The following is a 20,021-nucleotide window of genomic DNA, read 5'->3' on the forward strand; positions in this document are numbered from 1 at the left end:
CCTGCGAGGCTGCAGCTGGACCAGGTGCACCATGAGCAGGTTCCATGGCTGGCACGGGGGAATGCAGGGGCACCCAGAAACTTGGAGACGCCGGGAGCCGCAGAGCCTCAGAGACGGTGTCGCAGGCCTGGCTGGGGAGGTCTTAGGTCTGGGCTTCCCGAAGGGACACAGCTCTTCTCTCCCTCTCTCTTCTCTCCTTCTTGTCACTCACAACATTGTTAGCAAGGGACGTGTTTCAGCCCTGTTTGTGTGACAGCTCTTTTAGCCCTGCCATTTGGCAGGTCACGAGTTCTTGTCTTGCATCCAGGAAGAATGAGGTATGGGCACAAATGGAGGGTGAGCAAGGCCAGCAGGAAATTTACTGAGCAACAGAACAGCTCAGAGGAGACCCGCAGTGGGTAGCTCCTCTCCGCAGGCAGGGCATCCCAGCTAGCGTTCAGCTCTCAGCAGAGAGGAGACCCTGGAATGGGTAGTTCCTCTCTGCAGCTGGCAGTCCCAATGTCTGCTCAGCTCTCAGCAGAGAGGGGAGCCTGGAGCAGGTAGCTCCTCTCTGCAGCTGGTAGTCCCAGCATCTGCTCAGCTCTCAGCGGAGGGGGGACCCTGGAGTGGGTAGCTCCTCTCTGCAGGCAGGTCATCCTGTCATCTCCTCAAATCTGGCTGAGTCTGGGGTTTTCATAGGCTTCAGAGGGGAGGAAGTGCATGCTGACTGGTTCATGGGCGGCCATGGGTGGGCCTGGACAAAGCACTATAAGTTCCCATTCTGGTCCCTCAGCCCAGCTCCCAGGCTTCAGGCCATCCCTGGCTTCAGGGTGGGCCTTCACTGTGGACCTGCCCCTTTCCACCCAAGAGCCTCTCTGCCTCCTGCCGTCATCTATGGCGTCCAGGCTGATTGTGCCAAGGAGCTGCCCTCAGCCCCTTCTCAGCCGTGGTTGGGAGGCTGCACCTGCACCCAGGAGGATGGGGTTCCTGCCCACTCCCACCCCCAAGAGCAAAGGAATGCGCAGATCTGGAGCCATGGCTGGGCAGCTGCCACTGAACCTGGGGAGCACAAGGCTCTCTCCCTGCTGGCTTGGAAGGTGGGTGGCTTCTGCCTGTTCCTGGCTCCCACCAGCTCCGTGGAGCACGCAGCCCCGGCGCCACCTCCCCACTGCTGCTGGCGTCATGACAGTGACTGCTCCAGACAGGCCGCCGCCATCTGTGGGTGTCGCATGCCCATGCAGAGACTGCTCCAGACAGGCCGCCGCCATCTGTGGGTGTCACATGTCTATGGACAGACTGCTCCAGACAGGCCGCCGCCATCTGTGGGTGTCACATGCCCATGCAGAGACTGCTCCAGACAGGCCGCCGCCATCTGTGGGTGTCACATGTCTATGCAGAGACTGCTCCAGACAGGCCGCCGCCATCTGTGGGTGTCACATGTCTATGCAGAGACTGCTCCAGACAGGCCGCCGCCATCTGTGGGTGTCACATGTCTATGCAGTGACTGCTCCAGACAGGCCGCCGCCATCTGTGGGTGTCACATGTCTATGCAGTGACTGCTCCAGACAGGCTGTCGCCGCCATCTGTGGGTGCCACATGCAGAGTGACCCAGGGGCTTGCCACAAGGGGGACAGTCAGGCAGGGACTCTGTGTGCACATGCATCCAAGCACAAGGCAGGTGTGGGCAGAGAAGCGAGTTGGAGCCATCCTCAGGAGGAGTGAATTACTGGGGATGTTGACCTTGGGACACCGGGAAGAGAATCTCATTTGCAGAGTAGGAAAACGCTGCTGGAACGGAAAGTCCGAGAAAGACAGCAAGAGCAGGCCAGAGCAAAGCAGGACGCGGGAGTGAAGGCCTGCAGTGTGGGTGCGTGTGCAAGACCCAGAAACGCGCAGATGTGTGGGGCCAGCAACGCCACGGCCACATCCTCAGCCACAGAACAACACACAACATCTCAAGGATGAACTCATCAACGCACCAACGGTTAGTCTCTTATCTAATAAATAAAGCATATCCCGGTTACAAATAATCAACACAGATGTTTCAATAATCTTGAGTAGAAAGTTGAGAGCTTGTCATTTGAGTCAGGAAATGGGACTCCACGGAAATGATGGCCTTGAGAGAGCCCTCATGTGTTCTTTGTGCAGTTGGCAATTCCATGTGGACAGGAAAAATGGACTGAAAACTTAAACTGATATGATGAAGATAATATCCTTCAATTGAAAATGAAAATGGAAAAAGTCATTTATAAACCATTTGAATGGACAAAAAAGAAAATTGGTTAGGAATTAAATTAGCTCGATGAAAGTCACTTTTTTTCTTTTATGCTTTTTTTTTTTGAGATGGAGTCTCACACTCTATTACCCAGGCTGGAGTGCAGTGGTGCGATCTCGGCTCACTGCAACCTCCGCCTCCCGGGTTCAAGTGATTCTCCCGCCTCAGCCTCCTGAGTAGCTGGGATTACAGGCGTCAGCCACAGTGCCTGGCCAAAAGTCACTCTTTTTTTTTTTTTTTTTTTTTGAGACGGAGTCTTGCTCTGTTGCCAGGCTGGAGGGCAATGGAGAGCAGTGGTGCAATCTCGGCTCACTGCAAGCTCCGCCTCCCGGGTTCACGCCATTCTCCTGCCTCAGCCTCCCGAGTAGCTGGGACTACAGGCGCCCGCCACCACGCGTGGCTAACTTTTTTTTGTGTGTGTGTTTTTAGTAGAAACAGGGTTTCACCGAATTAGCCAGGATGGTCTCGATCTCCTGACCTTGTGACCCACCTGCCTCGGCCTCCCAAAGTGCTGGGATTTCAGGCGTGAGCCACCGCGCCCGGCCCAAAAGTCACTCTTAAAAATGCTTTCTCGGCCGGGCACAGTGGCTCATGCCTGTAATCCCAGCACTTTGGGAGGCCAAGGCAGGCAGATCGCCTGAGGTCAGGAGTTTGAGACCAGCCTGGCCAACATGGCAAAACCCCATCTCCACAAAAACACAAAAATTAGCCAGTCATGGTGGTGTGCGCCTGTAATCCCAGCTACTCAGGAGGCTAAGGCAGGAGAATCGCTTGAACCTGGGAGGCAGAGGTTGCAGTGAGCCGAGATTGCACCACTGCACTCCCGCCTGGGCGACAAAGCAAGACTCCATCTCAAAAAAAAAAAAAAAAAAAAAAAAAAAAAGTTTCTCAACAAAAACTTAACGGTGGCATAGTTCTGATGAAAATCTTCATGTTCATGGCATGGAGTTAAAATGTCCAAACGGTCAAGGCCACAGATTAAAACAGGGACATCCGCAGGCCCTGGCCCGAGGGGAGGAGCATACAGGGAGTGGTTCACCCACTCCACCGCCTTTGGAGCACCTTTTAATTCTCTCACTCTTCTCTAATGTGTTCCTTGATTTATCTATTACCATCTGCGGATTTTCATCTGTTCTTTTTTGCCTTTTTTTTTTTTTTTTTTTTTGAGACGGAGTTTTGCTCTTGTCACCCAGGCTGGAGTGCAATGGCGGGATCTCAGCTCACTGCAACCTCCGCCTCCCGGGTTCAAGCGATTCTCCTGCCTCAGCCTCCCGAGTCTCTGGGATTACAAGCGCCCGCCACCACGCCCCGCTAATCTTTTTTGCTTTTTAAAATTGTGAAATGCGGTATACACACAGAAAAGTGCGTGAACACACACATACGTACCATTTAATAGATAGTTATAAAGTGATCCGCCCGCCTCAGCCTCCCAAAGTGCTGGGATTACAGGCGTGAGCCACCGCGCCCGGCCTCAGGAGAGGATTCGTGTTTGCTTCTCCCAATGTCCAGGGAAGCGACATTTCCTATTTGCTTTAGACTAAAATCTATACTTGAATTTTTTGTTTACTGTAGGTAATATTAACTAGGGTTGCAGTCCGTGGAGGGCCGACTGTGCGAACGGTTTCTATGAACCATCCTTTGCTGAAGGCTGAAACCTCTTCGTCCCCTGGGAGAGTTCCTATTCAGGCCTTCTTGTAGTTAGTTCATCCTTGTGTTGACAGCTGTATTAGGGTTCTCCAGAGAGACGGATCCAGTAGGATATAGACGTAGATCCAGGACAGGAGATGGACTGGGGGAGCTGGCGTTTGCAATTACGGAGGCCGAGAAGTCTGTGAGCGGGAGACCCCGGGACTCGGGTAGCCGGGCTCAGCCCAGGTCGGAAGGCCTCAGAAGCGGGGAAGCGGATGGTGTGGCCCTCAGCACGACCCACCCCAAATCATGCCTTGCCAGGTTTCTGGGAATTCCTGGTCCAGCCCAGCTGGCACCTGACACTGGCCGTAACGGCAGGGCCACTGTTAGCTGTTAGCCTCAGGGCCGCAGGTTTAGGGGCGGTGTCTCCGTTGCACGTGCACCCCGAGCGCGCCCGCCACTCCCCACATCAGGAGCTCTGTTCCTCGGGTTCAGCAAACGCCCGGGCGAAAGCAATCTTAACATTCTGGGCTCCCGGCACCCAGACCTTGGGCTGATGTCCCTTGCTAGTGGGTCAGCTCTTTAGAAAATATATTCCAACTATTTCCATCAGCATTTACACTTATTTCGTGCAGGAGAGTTGAACCCAAACCGTCTGGGTCGGGGTCGGTCAGGCCCCGCCCCCTGACGTCATCTCACCCCCACCCAATCCCCCGCGCCTACCTGCCTCCCGGCCCCTCCCCTTCCCGCCCCTCAATCCCCGCGCTCATCTTTGCGGCCACGCCCGCCCCTTCCCGCCACCCAATCCCTGTGCTCGTCTCTGCGGCCAGACCCCCCCCCCGCCCCTGCCCGCTTTTCACCCAATCCTAGCGCTTGTCTCTGCGGCCGGGCCCCGCCCCACCCGCCCCCCGCCCAATCCTCGCGCGGACTCATGTCCGCCCGCTCGGCCGCCGTCTCTCGAGTCTCCGCCAGGTCCGGGGCGGGTCCGCGGCCGCGGCGGGAACATGGAGGAGCTGCTGAGGCGCGAGCTGGGCTGCAGCTCTGTCAGGGCCACGGGCCACTCGGGGGGCGGGTGCATCAGCCAGGGCCGGAGCTACGACACGGATCAAGGACGAGTGTTCGTGAAAGTGAACCCCAAGGCGGAGGTCAGGCAGCGGGTCGGGCGGGCCAGGGGACCGGTTTCGTTCCGGAGAGGGTCGCGGGCCTCGGCGCGGGGCGCGGCCTGGGCTTCTCCCGCCGGAGGCCGGGGGTGGCTCTCCCGGGACTGCCGCCGCCGCCCCTTGCGGGGAACCCTTTGCGCGGGGCGAGCGGTGAACGGGGGCGGCGGAAGCGTCCGGGGCGTCCGGACGAGTTTGCACCTGCGGGGAACTGTCCGGAGCAGGAACCGCGGCCGCCCCACACCTCCTGTTCTCCGTGAACTTTCTCTCGGGGGCGCTACGTGAAATGGGGCGGGTCTGGCTGCTGCAGTCTTGCTCCCGGGGTTCCTGCCCTGCGGTGCTGGTTAAGTGGGGTCGTTCTAGCCGGGGAAGCTGGTTAAGTCCTCAGCTTAAGTGGCTCTGGAGGTGTCCATCCCCCGTGAGCCTCGGTCAGTACGTTGTGAAACGGGGCGAACGTGCTGCCCCCAGGCCAGCTGCTGCGCCTCACCACACCCTGGCATGCTCTGTCCTTCTGTTAGAATCATTCTCGGGCCGGGCGCGGTGGCTCACGCCTGTAATCCCAGCACTTTGGGAGACCGAGGTGGGTGGATCACGAAGTCAGGAGTTCGAGACCAGCCTGGCCAACAAGGTGAAACCCTCATCTCTACTAAAAATACAAAAATTAGCTGGGCGTGGTGGCGGGCGCCTGTAATCCCAGCTACTGAGGAGGCTGAGGCAGAAGAATCGCTTGAACCCAGGAGGCAGAGGTTGCAGTGAGTCGAGATCGCGCCACTGCACTCCAGCCTGCTGGGTGACAGAATGAGACTCCGTCTCACAAAAAAAAGAGTGTTCCTAGCAGCGGTGACATGGCAGCTGTGGTGGGGCTCTGAGGCTGAGGAGGTGGGGACTCTGAAGAACTGAAAGAAGGCTGAAGACAGCTGGAAGTCAGGGGCACGAGGAGAGTGTGTGTGTGTCTATGTGTATGTTGTGTGTGTGTACGTTGTATGTGTGTATGTTTGTATGTTGTGTGTATGTATTGTGTGTCTGTGTGTGTAAGGGTGGAGCCCCACGTGAGGATGGGAGAGTGGGCAGGGCAGTGGTGTGTGTCTCAGGAGAAAAGGAAAGGCCGCTGGCCCTGACCTCTTCTGCGGGGATCACTGCTGTGTATGTTGTGTGTGTGTGTCTGTGTGTTGTGTGTGTATGGTGTGTCTGTATGTCATATGTGTGTATGTTGTGTGTGTTGTGTGTCTGTGTATATGTTGTGTGTGTGTGTTATGTGTCTGTGTGTGTAAGGGTGGAGCCCCAGATGAGGATGGGAGGGCAGGCAGGGCAGTAGTGTGTGTAGCAGGAGGAAAGGAAGGCCGCTGGCTCTGACCTCTACTCTAGGGATCACTGCTGTGTGGTGAGCATGGGGACCCAAGGGAGGAGTTGGTGTGGTCCCAGGGAGTTGGATGGAAACAGCCTCTCAAGATGAGGTGGTTTCCAGTGCTGGGCAGGAGGTGGCATGGAACTTGGTGGTCTATTCAGGTGAAAAGTGACCCCAGGTCACTGGCATAGGCAGTCAGGGTGCTGCCTGCACCTGAGAGGCCGGGTGAGTCTGTGTCCTGTAGGTGGAACAGGACTGCAGTTGAGGTGTCGTCTGAGGACACTGACAGGTAACCCATGTTCACAGTCCCACTGTTGCCGGATCTTAGTGGAATATTAGTGCCTTCGATTTTCCTCTCTCCAGAGAACCTCCCAATTCAACCACAGCACACAAATATAGTCCAACACTAGAAAGCTCAAGCCCTCTTCTTCCAGTACAGCATCTGAACCTGTAGCCTACCCTGTTGGCAAGTGCGTTTGAAAACACCGTCCATGGGTATGGAATCCTCAGTCAGGATAGTCTTGGTTTGAAGTCGTAATGCTAGAGGAAAACATATCTACAGAACCTTTCCGGAAGTAACCTTGCCTCCCTCTATTTCCACTTCCTCTCGTATTTTTCTGACAGGCCAGAAGAATGTTTGAAGGTGAGATGGCAAGTTTAACTGCCATCCTGAAAACAAACACGGTGAAAGTGCCCAAGCCCATCAAGGTTCTGGATGCCCCAGGCGGCGGGAGCGTGCTGGTGATGGAGCACGTGGACATGAGGCATCTGAGCAGGTGTGTCTTCAAACCACCCCCCCACCCCCCACCTGGCTTTATTACCTGAGCAGGTGTGTCTTCACACCACCCCTGCCTTGTTTTATTACGTGTGTCTTCACACCACCCACTGGCTGGCTTTATTATCTGAGCAGGTGTGTGTTCACACCACCCCCCAGCTGGCTTCATGCACCCCCCCCGGCTGGCTTTGTTATCTGAGCAGGTGCACCCTCACACCAGCCCCCAGCTGGCTTTCTTTTCCACCAAGTGGTTCTCTGATGACTGAAGCTTGTACTGGGGGCATCATTTTGAGGAGTGTAATGCAAAGAACCCGTGACTCCACATACCATGAGTTCTGCAGAATGATCGGCAGGCACTCTCTGCAACCAAGGGCAGAAGCAAGAGGAATCTCCCAAAGTGAGATGCTGACCAAAGGCCTCGCTGCAGGCCGGCCGCGGTGGCTCACGCCTGGAATCCCAACACTTCGGGAGGCTGAGGCGGGTGAATCACTTGAGGTCAGGAGTTTGAGACCAGCCTGGCCAATATGGTGAAACCCCATGTCTACCAAAAATCCAAAAATTAGCTGGATGTGGTGGCAGGCGCCTCTAATTCCAGCTACTCTGGAGGCTGAGGCAGGAGAATCACTTGAACGCAGGAGGCAGAGGTTGCAGTGAGCTGAGATCGCACCACTGCACTCTAGCCTGGGCAGTAGAGCGAGACTCAGTCTCAAAAAAGAGGAAAAAAAAAACCACTGCAAACTTGGATGAGGCTGGGAAAGATCGTCAAATAATCAACACCTTTATCCCCCTCTTGCTTCACCAGAACCTACTTTCTGTCCTCAAAGTGTCCGACCTACTAGCCGGCTGCGGTGGCTCACGCCTCTAATCCCGGCACTTTGGGAGGCCAAGGTGGGCGGATGACTTGAGGTCAGAGTTTGAGACCAGTCTGGCCAACACAGTGAAACCCCGCCTCTACTAAAAATAGAAAAAAATTAGCCAGGCATGGTGGCGGGCACCAGTAATCCCAGCTACTCGGGAGGCTGAGGCAGGAGAATCGCTTGAACCTGGGAGGCGGAGCTTGCAGTGAGCCGAGATCGTGCCGCTGCACTGCAGCCTGGGTGACAGAGCGAGACTCCATCTCAAAAAAAAAAAAAAAAGTTTGACCCTCTTTATGTGCCCTGAGACTGAGCAGTGGGTGTGTTGCCTTTCTGTGTGTCATCTGTTTAGTTGCTGTCGTTTGATTTGACAGTCATGCTGCAAAGCTTGGAGCCCAGCTGGCCGATTTACACCTTGATAACAAGAAGCTTGGAGAGATGCGCCTGAAGGAGGCGGGCACAGTGGGTATGGCACTGCGCGGGCCACGGGTGCTCCCGCCTAGAGAGGATGTTCAGCCAGTGTGGGCTCAGGGCGGGGGCCGTGCAGCAGCCGTGGGAGGGTCGGACGTGGGCTGATGGCAGAGCAAGGGAATGTCGGCCTTGAGCCGCATCTCACGGTGCACTGAACACAGTGACTGTGATGCGTCTGTTGTGTCCTAAATGCATTTGAAAGATGAAAACATTTGCTGGACACAAGACACCCCTAGTGTTACAGTTACTTTTACCTCTCGTTCCCCAGAAGAGTGTAAGCAGAGGCTCTCTGGCTTTCTGTAAAAGGCAAGACCTTTAACCCAGGGTCTGTTCCTGTACAACAGTCATACTTGAGGCTCAGAATTACAGCCATCACGTCTGACCTTCCCAGAGCGTAACGCGCTGTCAGGATCGAGGGAATTTTCCGGTATTTTAATCTGCTGACATTTGGAATCCGTGTGCAGCCCACGTGGTAAATGTGGGGAGATTTGCTGACGATCGGAACAGATCACCAGGGGCCTGCTGTAGGAGACGGAGACATGCTGTTAGACAGTCTGTTCTGCGAGGGTCCATGACGGATCCCCCCAGGCGACCTGTGTGGTGAGGATCCACTGAGAGGCCTCCCAGGTCGCCTGTCCTGTCCCTTCCAGTCTTACAGAGTTTAGTCCATTGGGATTTTCCTTGAATTAGGGAGACTGCAGAGGAGTGAGATTCTTTTTTTTTTTTTTTTTTTTTTTTTAAGACGGAATTTCACTCTTGTCCCCCAGGGTGGAGGGCAGTGGTGCAATCTTGGCTCACCGCGACCTCTGCCTCCTGAGTTCAAGCGATTTTCCTGCCTCAGCCTCCCGAGTAGCTGGGATTACAGGTGCATGCCACCGCGCCCAGCTAATTTTTGTATTTTTAGTAGAGACGGGGTTTCACCATGTTGGCCAGGCTGGTCTCAATCTCCTGATCTCAGGTGATCCACCCACCTCAGCCTCCCAAAGTGCTGGGATTACAGGCGTGAGCCACTGCACCCTGCCTGAGATTATTTCAAAGCACAATAGTTTATCTGACACACATGGCACCAGGTTTGCCACTGAGAGCCATCCTTTCTGATGGATTGGGGGCAGATTCTTTTTCCTCTTTATTTATTTATTTTTATTTTTATTTTTTGAGAAGGAGTCTTGCTTTGTTCCCCAGGCTGGAGTGCAGTGGCGTGATCTCTGCTCACTGCAAGCTCCGCCTCCCAGGTCCACGCCATTCTCCTGCCTCAGCCTCCTAAGTAGCTGGGACTACAGGCGCCTGCCACCACGCCTGGCTAATTTTTTGTATTTTTAGTAGAGACAGGGTTTCACCATGTTAGCCAGGATGGTCTCGACTTCCTGACCTCATGATCCACCTGCCTCGGCCTCCCAAAGTGCTGGGATTACAGGCGTGAGCCACTGCGCCTGGCCTGTTTTTTACTTTTTATGTTTTTTATATATATATATATTTTTTTTTTGAAATGGAGTTTTGCTCTTGTTGCCCAGGCTGGAGTGCAGTGGCACGATCTCAGCTCACCGCAACCTCCGCTTCCTGGGTTCAAGTGATTCTCCTGCCTCAGCCTTCTGAGTAGCTGGGATTACAGGCATGAACCACTGCGCCCGGCCATTTTTATGGTTTTTCTTGAGATGGAGTTTCACTCTCGTCGCCCAGGCTGGAGTGCAATGGAGCGATCTCAACTCACTGCAACCTCCGCCTCCCGGGTTCAAGTGATTCTCCTGCCTCAACCTCCCGAGTAGCTGGGATTATAGGCGCCTGCCACCATGCCTAGCTGATTTTTATATGTTCAGTAGAGACAGGGTTTCACCACGTTGGGCAGGCTGGTCTCGAACTGCTGACCTCCGGTGATCCGCCCACCTCAGCCTCCCAAAGTGTCTTTCCTCTTTAAGAACATCCTCCCCTTTGTTTCCTGACACAGTGTGGTCTTCCCCCACACCCCCGCGTGTTGGGATGTGAGACGGGTCCCCTGAGAGGTGCCCGCAGGCTGCCTGTCCTGTGCGTGTCCTCTGGTGCCCCTGCTCGGGAGCAGCTAGTGTCTTTGATGCTGACGTCTGCTGGAGCCCACAGGCCCCTAGTGTCTTTGATGCTGACATCTGCTGGAGCAGGCTCTGTTAGGGGTGTTGTGTGAGCTGGTGGAGACCCAGGCCCTGTTTGTCTCTGGCAGGGGCATAAGCTGGTAGGAGCTCGCTGAGGTCGTGTCTGAAGGTGACTCAGTTTCGAGAGTGGGCGCTGGGATCCCTTGGAACTAATTTTCCTTCTTTTACTTTTGCTTGCAAGGGAGAGGAGGTGGGCAGGAGGAACGGCCCTTTGTGGACCAGTTTGGATTTGACGTGGTGACGTGCTGTGGATACCTCCCCCAGGTGAGTGCACAGCGTTTGCTTCTATTTCACAATCAGGTCAGCTGTTCAGACACAGGGGTTGGCGGGACACACCCCCCTCCTTTTTTTGTGAGCTTTAGTAAAAGTATTTGCACCATTTTTTCTTTGCTGATGTTTGAGAGGTTGACATAAGATCGACCCACCTAATATGCTAGGTAAGCATGAAGAAACTGAGGAGGACCAGCAAGTTAGGAGCTGGATTTCAAGGTGGGTAAAAATGAGGGAATTTAACAAATGTTTTATTTTAGGTATACTAAACTCTCAAAGAGGGTGGAATGACAAGGGTTTGTCACTTTTGGTTGTGTGATTTTATGGTGGCTTCCCTCCGCATTTCCGCCTGAGGAGTTCTGCTTGACGCCCAGCATGTGTGCAGTGGACAGGGCTCCTGTCCTGTCCTCGGGAGGAGGGTACAGATGAACCCAGAAAACTTTCCAGGGTTTCCTGGCGGGCGCGGGGGCAGTAGAAAGACTTTGAAATGTTGAAGGTTGTTCAGAAACCTGCTTGGGGCGGGGAGTGGTGCCCTCTGGTCCTGCCTGCTCCGGGGGGTTTTTCGCCAGCTCCGCCCCTTCGTCTTGTGGCTGTACTCACAGTGTGTGTGTGCATGTGTGTGTGTGCATATGTGTATTTGCACGCACGTCTGTGCGCATGTGTGTGCGCATATGTGTATTTGTGCACGCACGTCTGTGCGCATATGTGTATGTGTGTGCATGTGTGCGCACGTGCGCCTTGTGCATTGTGTATGTGTGTGCATATGTGTGCACATGTGTGCATGTGTGTGCACGCGTGTGCATGTGTATGTGCGCACACATGTGTGCATGTGTGCACGCATGTGTGCACGCGTGTGCGCACACATGTATGTGTGCAGGCGTGTGTGCGCATGACTGTGTGCCTGATGCATGATGTTGGCGTCGTGTGCTACTCCAGTTGTGTGTATCTGTTTTGCTTCCCTCCTGGGTGGTAAGCACTTGTGACCTGGATGTCCTTTCTCGGGGTCCTTCTCAGTGGGGCTCCATGTGACTTTTCCTGTCATCACTGTCTGGGGAGGGGCTGTCTGGACAGATGTCAGAAGTGAGCCACGGGGTTGGGGCAGGTCAGCCAGCTCTGGCCTCAGTACTCCAGTGTGAGTGTAAATTAAGAGGAAATGTTAGCCAGTTGCTTTAGCAGCAAAAAAAAAAATTTTTTTTTTAAATAAAAAAGCCCTGGTGGCTCATGCCTGTAATTCCAGCACTTTGGGAGGCCGAGGTGGGAGGACTGCTTGAGCCCAGCAGTTCGAGACCAGCCTGGCCAACATGGCGAAACCCTCTCTCTAGTAAAAATACAAAAAATTAGCAGGGTGTGGTGGTGCGTGCCTGTAGTTCCAGCCACTTGGAAGGCTGAGGTGGGAGGATTGCTTAAGCCTGGGAATTCAAGGCTGCAGTGAGCTGTGATTGCACCACTGCACTCCAGCTTGGGTAATGGAGCAAGACCTTGTTTCACAAAGATGAAAAAGAAAGAAAATGTTCTGGACCGGGCACGGTGGCTCACGCCTGTAATCCCAGCACTTTGGGAGGCTGAGGCGGGCAGATCACATGAGGTAAAGAGTTTGAGACCAGCCTGACCAACATGGTGAAATCCTGTCTCTACTAAAAATACAAAAATTAGCCGGGCATGGTGGTGCGCACCTGTAATCCCAGCTACTCTGGGGGCTGAGGCAGGAGAATCGCTTGAACCCGCGAGACAGAGATTGCGGTGAGCTGAAATCACGCCATTGCACTCCAGCCTGGGTGACAAGAGTGAAACTTCATCTCAAAAAAGAAAAAAAAAAGTAAAAAGTAAACTAAAAGGTAGTACAGTCAGATATCTTTTGTTACCTATGGAACCTGTAAAGGCCAAAAGTGTGCTGCACGTGTGCCAACCAGAGCACGAGGGAGCAGGCCCCGTGGCACCCTGTGATGCGAGTGTGACTTGGGACAACAATCTTTATGGGCAGCAACGTGGCAATGCCTATCAAAAAAAAAATTTTTTTTTGAGACGGAGTCTCGCTCTGTCACCCAGGCTGGAGTGCAGTGGTGCGATCTCGGCTCACTGCAAGTTCCGCCTCCCAGGTTCACGCCATTCTTCTGCCTCAGCCTCCTGAGTAGCTGGGACTACAGGTGCCTGTCACCATGCCCGGCTAATTTTTTTTTTTTTGTATTTTTAGTAGAGATGGCGTTCCACCGTGTTAGCCAGGGCAGTCTCAATCTCCTGGCCTTGTGATCTGCTTGCCTCAACCTCCCAAAGTGCTGGGATTACAGGCATGAGCCACCGCGCCTGGCCAAAAATTTAAAATTTAGTTTTAATTTTAATTTTAAAAGATAGAGTCTCACTCTGTTGCCCAGGCTGGAGAGCAGTGGCATGATCATAGCTCACTGCAGCCTCAAACTTTCTGGGCTCAAGCCATCCTCCTGCCCCAGCCTCCCATGTAGCTGGGACTACAGGCATGCACCACCACACTTGGCTAATTTTTTAATTTTTTTTGTGGAGACAGGGGTCTCACTATGTTGCCCAGGCTGGTCTCAAACTCCTGGCCTCAAGTGATCCTCCCACCTCAGCCACGCAAAATGCTGGGATTACAGATATTGGTCACCACTCCCAGCCCCCTTTCAAATTTTTTAATTTATTTAATTTATTTTTTTGAAATGGAGTCTCGCTGTCACCCAGGCTAGAGTGCGGTGGTGCGATCTTGGCTCACTGCAATCTCCTGCTTCCGGGTTCAATCAGTTCTCCTGCCTCAGCCTCCTGTGTGACTGGGATTACAGGCGCCCACCACCACGTCCGGCTAATTTTTGTATTTTTAGTACAAGCATGAGCCACCGCACCTGGCCCCCCTTTCAAAATTTTAAATGGACTTATGCTCTGACCCAGTAATTATCCTTTAGGATTTATTCTACAGGCATATTTACATGTATGCAAAATGGCACAGACACAAGGGTATTTGCTGTGCCACTCTTGGTACTATGACAAGGAAAATCCAGAGGAGCACTGGGTGAAGTCCTGGTGCATCATCTGATGAACTATTGTCAGCTGCTACAAAACAACGTAAAGAAAGCGGGAGCAGGGCCAGGCGCGGCGGCCCACGCCCGTAATCCCAGCACTTTGAGAGGCCGAAGCGGGCAGGTCACCTGAGGTCAGGAGTTTGAGACCAGCCTGACCAACATGGCAAAAACCCGTCTCTACTAAAAATACAAAAAAATTAGCCGGGCATGGTGGTGCATGCTTGTAATCCCAGCTACTTGGGAGGCTGAGGCAGGAGAATCGCTTGAACCCGGGAGGCAGAGGTTGCAGTGAGCCGAGATGGCACCACTGCACTCCAGCCTGGGCAATGAGAGCGACTCTATCTCAAAAAAAAAAAAAAGAAAAAAAAAATGTTCTAGAAGCCTTCATTCTTGGAAGGCTACAGAGTGGGTCCTGAAGCATCCCCATGCTTCCCACTGCTCTTGGGATAGGATCTGAGGTCTCAGCATGTCCATGAGACTCCGGTTCCCCCTGGGATGTGGTTCCCCCCTCAGGCTCCTGTGACTGCCACCCCTCCCACGTGCCGCCCCTGCAGCCCTCTCCACTTTGAGATGCTTGTGGGTAGCTGAGCTCTCCCTCGGTTCTGGCATTTTCCAGTGAACTGTGCTTTTGCTGTTACTGTGCAGGTGAATGACTGGCAGGAGGACTGGGTCGTGTTCTATGCCCGGCAGCGCATTCAGCCCCAGATGGACATGGTGGAGAAGGAGTCTGGGGACAGGGAGGCCCTCCAGCTTTGGTCTGCTCTGCAGGTGAGTGTGGCCCCACTGCATGCCCAGCACCTGCTACATGCCCCACTTGCCTGAGGTAGGGGAGGCACCAAGGCAGGTGAGGCCACCTCTGAGTCTGATTCTGGGTGGGAAGCGGGTGCCTGGCGGTGTGCTATCCGCTGCTGCCTGGGCTGGGGGCGGCGGGGACCTGGAGCAGCGCCCCTCATGCTCGCGTTGATCAATTTGCTGAGGCTCCATTTTCCTCCCTGCAGTTAAAGATCCCTGACCTGTTCCATGACCTGGAGATCATCCCAGCCTTGCTCCACGGGGACCTCTGGGGTGGAAACGTAGCAGAGGATTCCTCTGGGCCGGTGATTTTTGACCCGGCTTCTTTCTACGGCCACTCGGAATATGAGTTGGCAATAGCTGGCATGTTTGGGGGCTTTAGCAGCTCCTTTTATTCCGCCTACCACGGCAAAATCCCCAAGGCCCCAGGATTCGAGAAGCGCCTTCAGTTGTATCAGCTCTTTCACTACTTGAACCACTGGAATCATTTTGGATCGGGGTACAGAGGATCCTCCCTGAACATCATGAGGAATCTGGTCAAGTGAGCGGGCCTCGCTCTGGAAGGAGGCCTCAGAGGTTTCTCCACAGTCCTCTTCTGGGCAAATTCTTGTTTCTTCACATGCTGGAGTAGCTTAAGACCAATGCAGTAGCTTATTTCCAAGCCTTGCAAAGTATATAATATCTAAGGGGAAAGGTTTTGTCATTCCAGCGTTGTCCACTTTGTGGGGGTTTGTAGGTAGACGGAGCCACACTACAGGCAGGGTATGAGCAGAGGGATGTATGGAGTGTGGGTGACTCTGAGCCTCACTGCTGCTGCAAGGTGGAGAAACTGTAAGTGAACTCCTGTGGGTGCAGGGGAGGGTATCCGGTGCGCAGGGAGGTGGCCAGCGCCCCCGGGCACTGATGCTTGTAAGTACCTTTCCGCCGCCTCCTCCCTGCTCTCCTGTGCAGGAATGTCTCTGAGCTGTTCACGTTGATGCTTCTTGGTTGGCAAGACTTGGGTGTAGACATGAAACCATCTTACTAAAAGCGTCTTAAAATGACCAATTCCAAAATCAAGCGTATTCCCTTTTCTTCCTGCATGATCCCTGGGCCCTGCCGCAGGCTGAGCAAGTCTGTAAACTGATTCTGGGAGAAACCAAGCTGCTGGCCATAGGGTGTCCTTGGGTAAATCCAGGAGTCTTCATTGCTTCTGTTATTACCCCGTCTCCTCTGCCATTTTCTACAGCTTGCTGAGTTGTCATTCCTTTGCAACATTAAAATACATGCTGAACTCATATTTTTCCTCCCTTCACTGTTGTAGTAAAGAGAAATATTTCATGAATGGCATTGATGCTAATAAATCCTTTGCACAAAAATTTGAATAAACTTCCAGTGGTTTCGATAATGTACAAGATTTTATATTTCCCTCATTTATTGTAATTCAATATCTTAGTTGTTTGCTGAAAAACTTGTAATATTTTGGGACAAACAGGTACAACTAGTGTTTTTGTTGTTGTTTTTAGAGACAGGGTCTTGTTCTGTTGCCTAAGCTGCAGTGCGGTGGCATGATCATAGCTCACTGCAGCCTCAAACTCCCAGGTTCTAGCAGTCCTCCCATCTCAGCCTCTTGAGTAGCTGGAACTACAGGTGTGCACCACCACACCCGGCTAATTTTTGTATTTTTAGTAGAGATGAGGTTTTGCCATGTTGCCCTGGCTGGTCTCAAACTCCTGAGCTCAAGCAATCCTCCCGCCTCAGCCTCCCGAGTGCTGGGATTACAGGCCTGAGCCACCATGCCTGACCCAACTGTTCTTTCTTTTTTTTTTTTTAAGACAGAGTCTCACTGTTTCCAAGCTGGAGTGGTGCAATGGTGCGATCTCAGCTCCCTGCAACCTCTGCCCTCCGCCTTCTGGGCTCAAGCAATTCTCATGTCTCAGCCTCCTGAGTAGCTGGAGTAGTCGGTGTGTCACCACACTGGCTAATTTTTGTATTTTTGGTAGAGACGGGGTTTCAGCATGCTGCCCAGGCTGGTCTCCAACTCCTGACTTCAGGCAATCAACCCGCCTCAGCCTCCCAGCTGTTTCTTTTTTCTTTTTCTTTTTGAAATGGAGTCTTGCTCTGTCACCCAGGCTGGAGTATAGTGGTGCGATCTCAGCTCACTGCAACCTCTGCCTCCTGGGTTCAAGGATTCTCCTGTCTCAGCCTCCCGATGTAGCTGGGATTACAGGTGTGTGCCACCACACCTGGCTAATTTTTGTATTTCTAGTAGAGATGGGATTTTGCCCTCTTGGCCAGGCTGGTCTTGAACTCCTGGCCTCAAGGAATCTGCCTGCCTTGGCCTCCCAAAGTGCTGGGATTACAGGCCTGAGCCACCATCCCTGACCCAACTATTGTTTCTTAAAAAAACTCTTTTTAACCTTGCCTTTTTGTTAGGGTAGAAGGATAGCTCAGAGCTTCAAAGTAAGAGCAGGACTAGACTAAGAACTGTCTGTGATATTTGACCAGAGGTGCAGCCTAGCTGCCATTCTTCCTCACCCTGTGGAAGACATTAAAGGGAGAATGAAAGTAGCTGTAGAATTACCTTTGGGGGAAGAAGCCATTTGGTGAACTTGGCAAACACCCGTGTTTGAGGGGTCACCCAGGGTGTCATGAGCCGGGCTGAAGGGGATGGATTAATTACTTGTCTTGTTTGCTTGTTTCTGTTGTAAGTCAGGGCCCCTCAGCAGAAGGCAGAACAGAACCGAGTTCCTTTAGAATGCTGGTTTTTGTGTGGAGTGAGGAAGGACCGTGAGTGTGGTCAGTTTCCAACCTGACAGGTCCTGCTACCGTTGGCCAGGACTGCAGCTTGTTACTTTGACCCTGGGAAGAAGGTAAGTGTTCCCAAGAAAAGGGACGTCCCAAAGCGGCGCCATCCCGATGGCACGTGTGCTGCTCGACTCCCTGCCGGGTAGGTCCATCCCGACGGCGCATGTGCCCCTCAGCTCCCCCCACCGGGTAGGTCCATCCCAACAGCACCTGTGCTGCTCAACTCCCTGCCGGGTAGGTCCATCCCGACGGTGCATGTGCCCCTCAGCTCCCCGCCGGGTAGGCCCATCCCGACAGCACCTGTGCCCCTCAGCTCCCCACCGGGTAGGTCCATCCCGACAGCACCTGTGCCCCTCACCTCCCTGCCGGGTAGGTCCGTCCCAACAGCACCTGTGCCGCTCGACTCCCCACCGGGTAGGTCCATCCCGACAGCACCTGTGCCCCTCACCTCCCTGCCGGGTAGGTCCGTCCCAACAGCACCTGTGCCACTCAACTCCCCCCACCGGGTAGGTCCATCCCGACAGCACCTGTGCCCCTCACCTCCCCGCCGGGTAGGTCCATCCCGACAGCACCTGTGCCGCTCGACTCCCTGCCGGGTAGGTCCATCCCGACAGCACCTGTGCCGCTCGACTCCCTGCCGGGTAGGTCCATCCCGACAGCACCTGTGCTACTCGACTCCCCGCCGGGTAGGTCCATCCCGACGGTGCATGTGCCCCTCAGCTCCCCGCCGGGTAGGTCCATCCCGACGGCACGTGTGCCGCTTGGCTCCCCACCGGGTAGGTCCTACGGAGCGATGCGGTCGGTTTCCAGGAGGGTTTTGGTTTTGGCGGCTGCCAGGCCTGAGGCCTTCCACAGAGATAATGAGTCTACAACTGAAACTGTCCGGGAAGCACAGCCCAGGCTCCTTCCTTCTGTGGTTAGTCACGTAGGGGCAGAATGGCCATCGGGCCAGGAAACAGTGGGTGGAATGTGGATCCGTTCAGCTTTAGGGAATCGGAAGAGAAGGCTGGACGTGCAGCTCACACCTGTGATCCCAGCACTTTGGGAGGAGGCCGAGGCGGGAGGATTGCTTGAGCTCAGGAGTTTGAGACCAGCCTGGGCAACATAGTGAGACCTCATCTCTAAAATAAATAAAAGACAATCGGAAAAGAAGAGTCTCCATTTCCTTTTCCTGTATTTTACATAAACTATCAGTGCCTAGAACCCCATAGCCCAGAGAAGGTGAACAGCTTTCGCCTCCGGTTGCTGCTGCATTTGGAGAGTGTGAGGCAGCTTCCCCGGGTGGTTGGTCAGTGGAGGAGCTGACAGGACGGCCGGACTGCCCAAGAAGGAGGATGACCCAGACTCCCTCCCCTGACAGAGTCCTCCCGGGGGCTGTGCCAGCCACAAGGAAGGTGACCCAGACTCCCTCCCCTGACAGAGTCCTCCCGGGGGCTGTGCCAGCCACAAGGAAGGTGACCCAGACTCCCTCCCCTGACAGAGTCCTCCCGGGGGCTGTGCCAGCCACAAGGAAGGGCGGTGCTGCAAGGTGCCTGGGGCCCTGGACATGGTTCTGTGTGAGCACAGCATTGAGTGCTCAAGGCCCTGACATCGTTCCGCTCAGCATAGCCTCAGGCGCCCGGGACCCTGGACATCATCCTTCTGTGTCAGCACATCAGGTGCCCAGGGCCCTGGACGTCATCGTTCTGCTCAGCACAGCATCAGGTGCCCGGGACCCTGGACATCATTATTCTGCGTTGGCACATCAGGTGCCTGGGGCCCTGGACGTCATTCTGCATCAGCACAACATCACCAGTGACGAGAGCCTCCCCAAGTGGTTGATGGGAAGGCTGGTTCGGTCCTCCAGAGGCGGTGGCCTTCTCTTCCTCGATGACATTGCTGGGCTGCACCTTGTGAGAGGCCGTCGCTGAGAGTGCAGCCAAATGGAACCATCAGGAGGGGTGTCTCGGGGGTGTCGAAATGGTAAACAGTAGTGTGGTAGTTTTCAGATTTTGCAATGCTGTGGTATGTGTCAGCTTTTTATTTTTTATTTTCTTATTTATTTAATTTTAATTTTTTTTAGACAGTCTCACTCTGTCACCCAGGCTGGAGTGCAGTGACATGATCTCGGCTCACTGCAGTCTCCGCCTCCCAGGTTCAAGGGATTCTCCTGCCTCAGACTCCCCAGTAGCTGAGATTACAGGCACCTGCCACCATACCTGGCTAATTTTTATATATTTAGTAGAAATGGGGTTTCACCATGTTGGTCAGGCTGGTCTCGAACTCCTGACCTCAAGTGATCCGCCTACCTCGGCCTTCCAAAGTTCTGGGATTACAGGTGTGAGCCGCCACGTCCGGCCCCGTGTCAGCATTTTAAATTTGTAAGTTGATGCAATGCTTATTCTAAAATATCGAATTTTGTATTATTATAATATATGCATATTATATATTTTTATATATACACACTTTTTCATAAAGGGCTATCAAAATCCTATAGGCTTCAGGCACAATAGATGCCCCTGCATCTACTCAAGAGTTGATTTTTCTGGATTATTCTGTCCA

General features: G+C 53.8%; 1 protein-coding gene and 1 long non-coding RNA gene across 2 annotated transcripts; both read left to right on the plus strand.

Annotated features, from left to right (window-relative positions):
- Positions 1 to 4,791: 4,791 nt before the first annotated feature.
- On the plus strand, positions 4,792 to 16,084 carry FN3KRP (fructosamine 3 kinase related protein). Its single transcript, XM_016930988.3, has 6 exons — positions 4,792 to 5,028; positions 7,010 to 7,161; positions 8,389 to 8,480; positions 10,787 to 10,869; positions 14,547 to 14,669; positions 14,900 to 16,084. Exons 1-6 carry the CDS (start codon positions 4,888 to 4,890, stop codon positions 15,236 to 15,238), a joined length of 930 nt encoding a protein of 309 aa, XP_016786477.1. The 5' UTR covers positions 4,792 to 4,887; the 3' UTR covers positions 15,239 to 16,084.
- A 1,997-nt stretch (positions 16,085 to 18,081) lies between these two features.
- LOC134808916 (uncharacterized) lies at positions 18,082 to 18,632 on the plus strand. The gene is made up of 2 exons (XR_010153173.1): positions 18,082 to 18,166; positions 18,464 to 18,632. It is a non-coding gene; the product is annotated as an uncharacterized LOC134808916 (long non-coding RNA).
- The last annotated feature ends 1,389 nt before the right edge of the window (positions 18,633 to 20,021 follow it).

This window comes from Pan troglodytes, chromosome 19 (assembly GCF_028858775.2).
Source record: "Pan troglodytes isolate AG18354 chromosome 19, NHGRI_mPanTro3-v2.0_pri, whole genome shotgun sequence".
NCBI lineage: Eukaryota > Metazoa > Chordata > Mammalia > Primates > Hominidae > Pan > Pan troglodytes.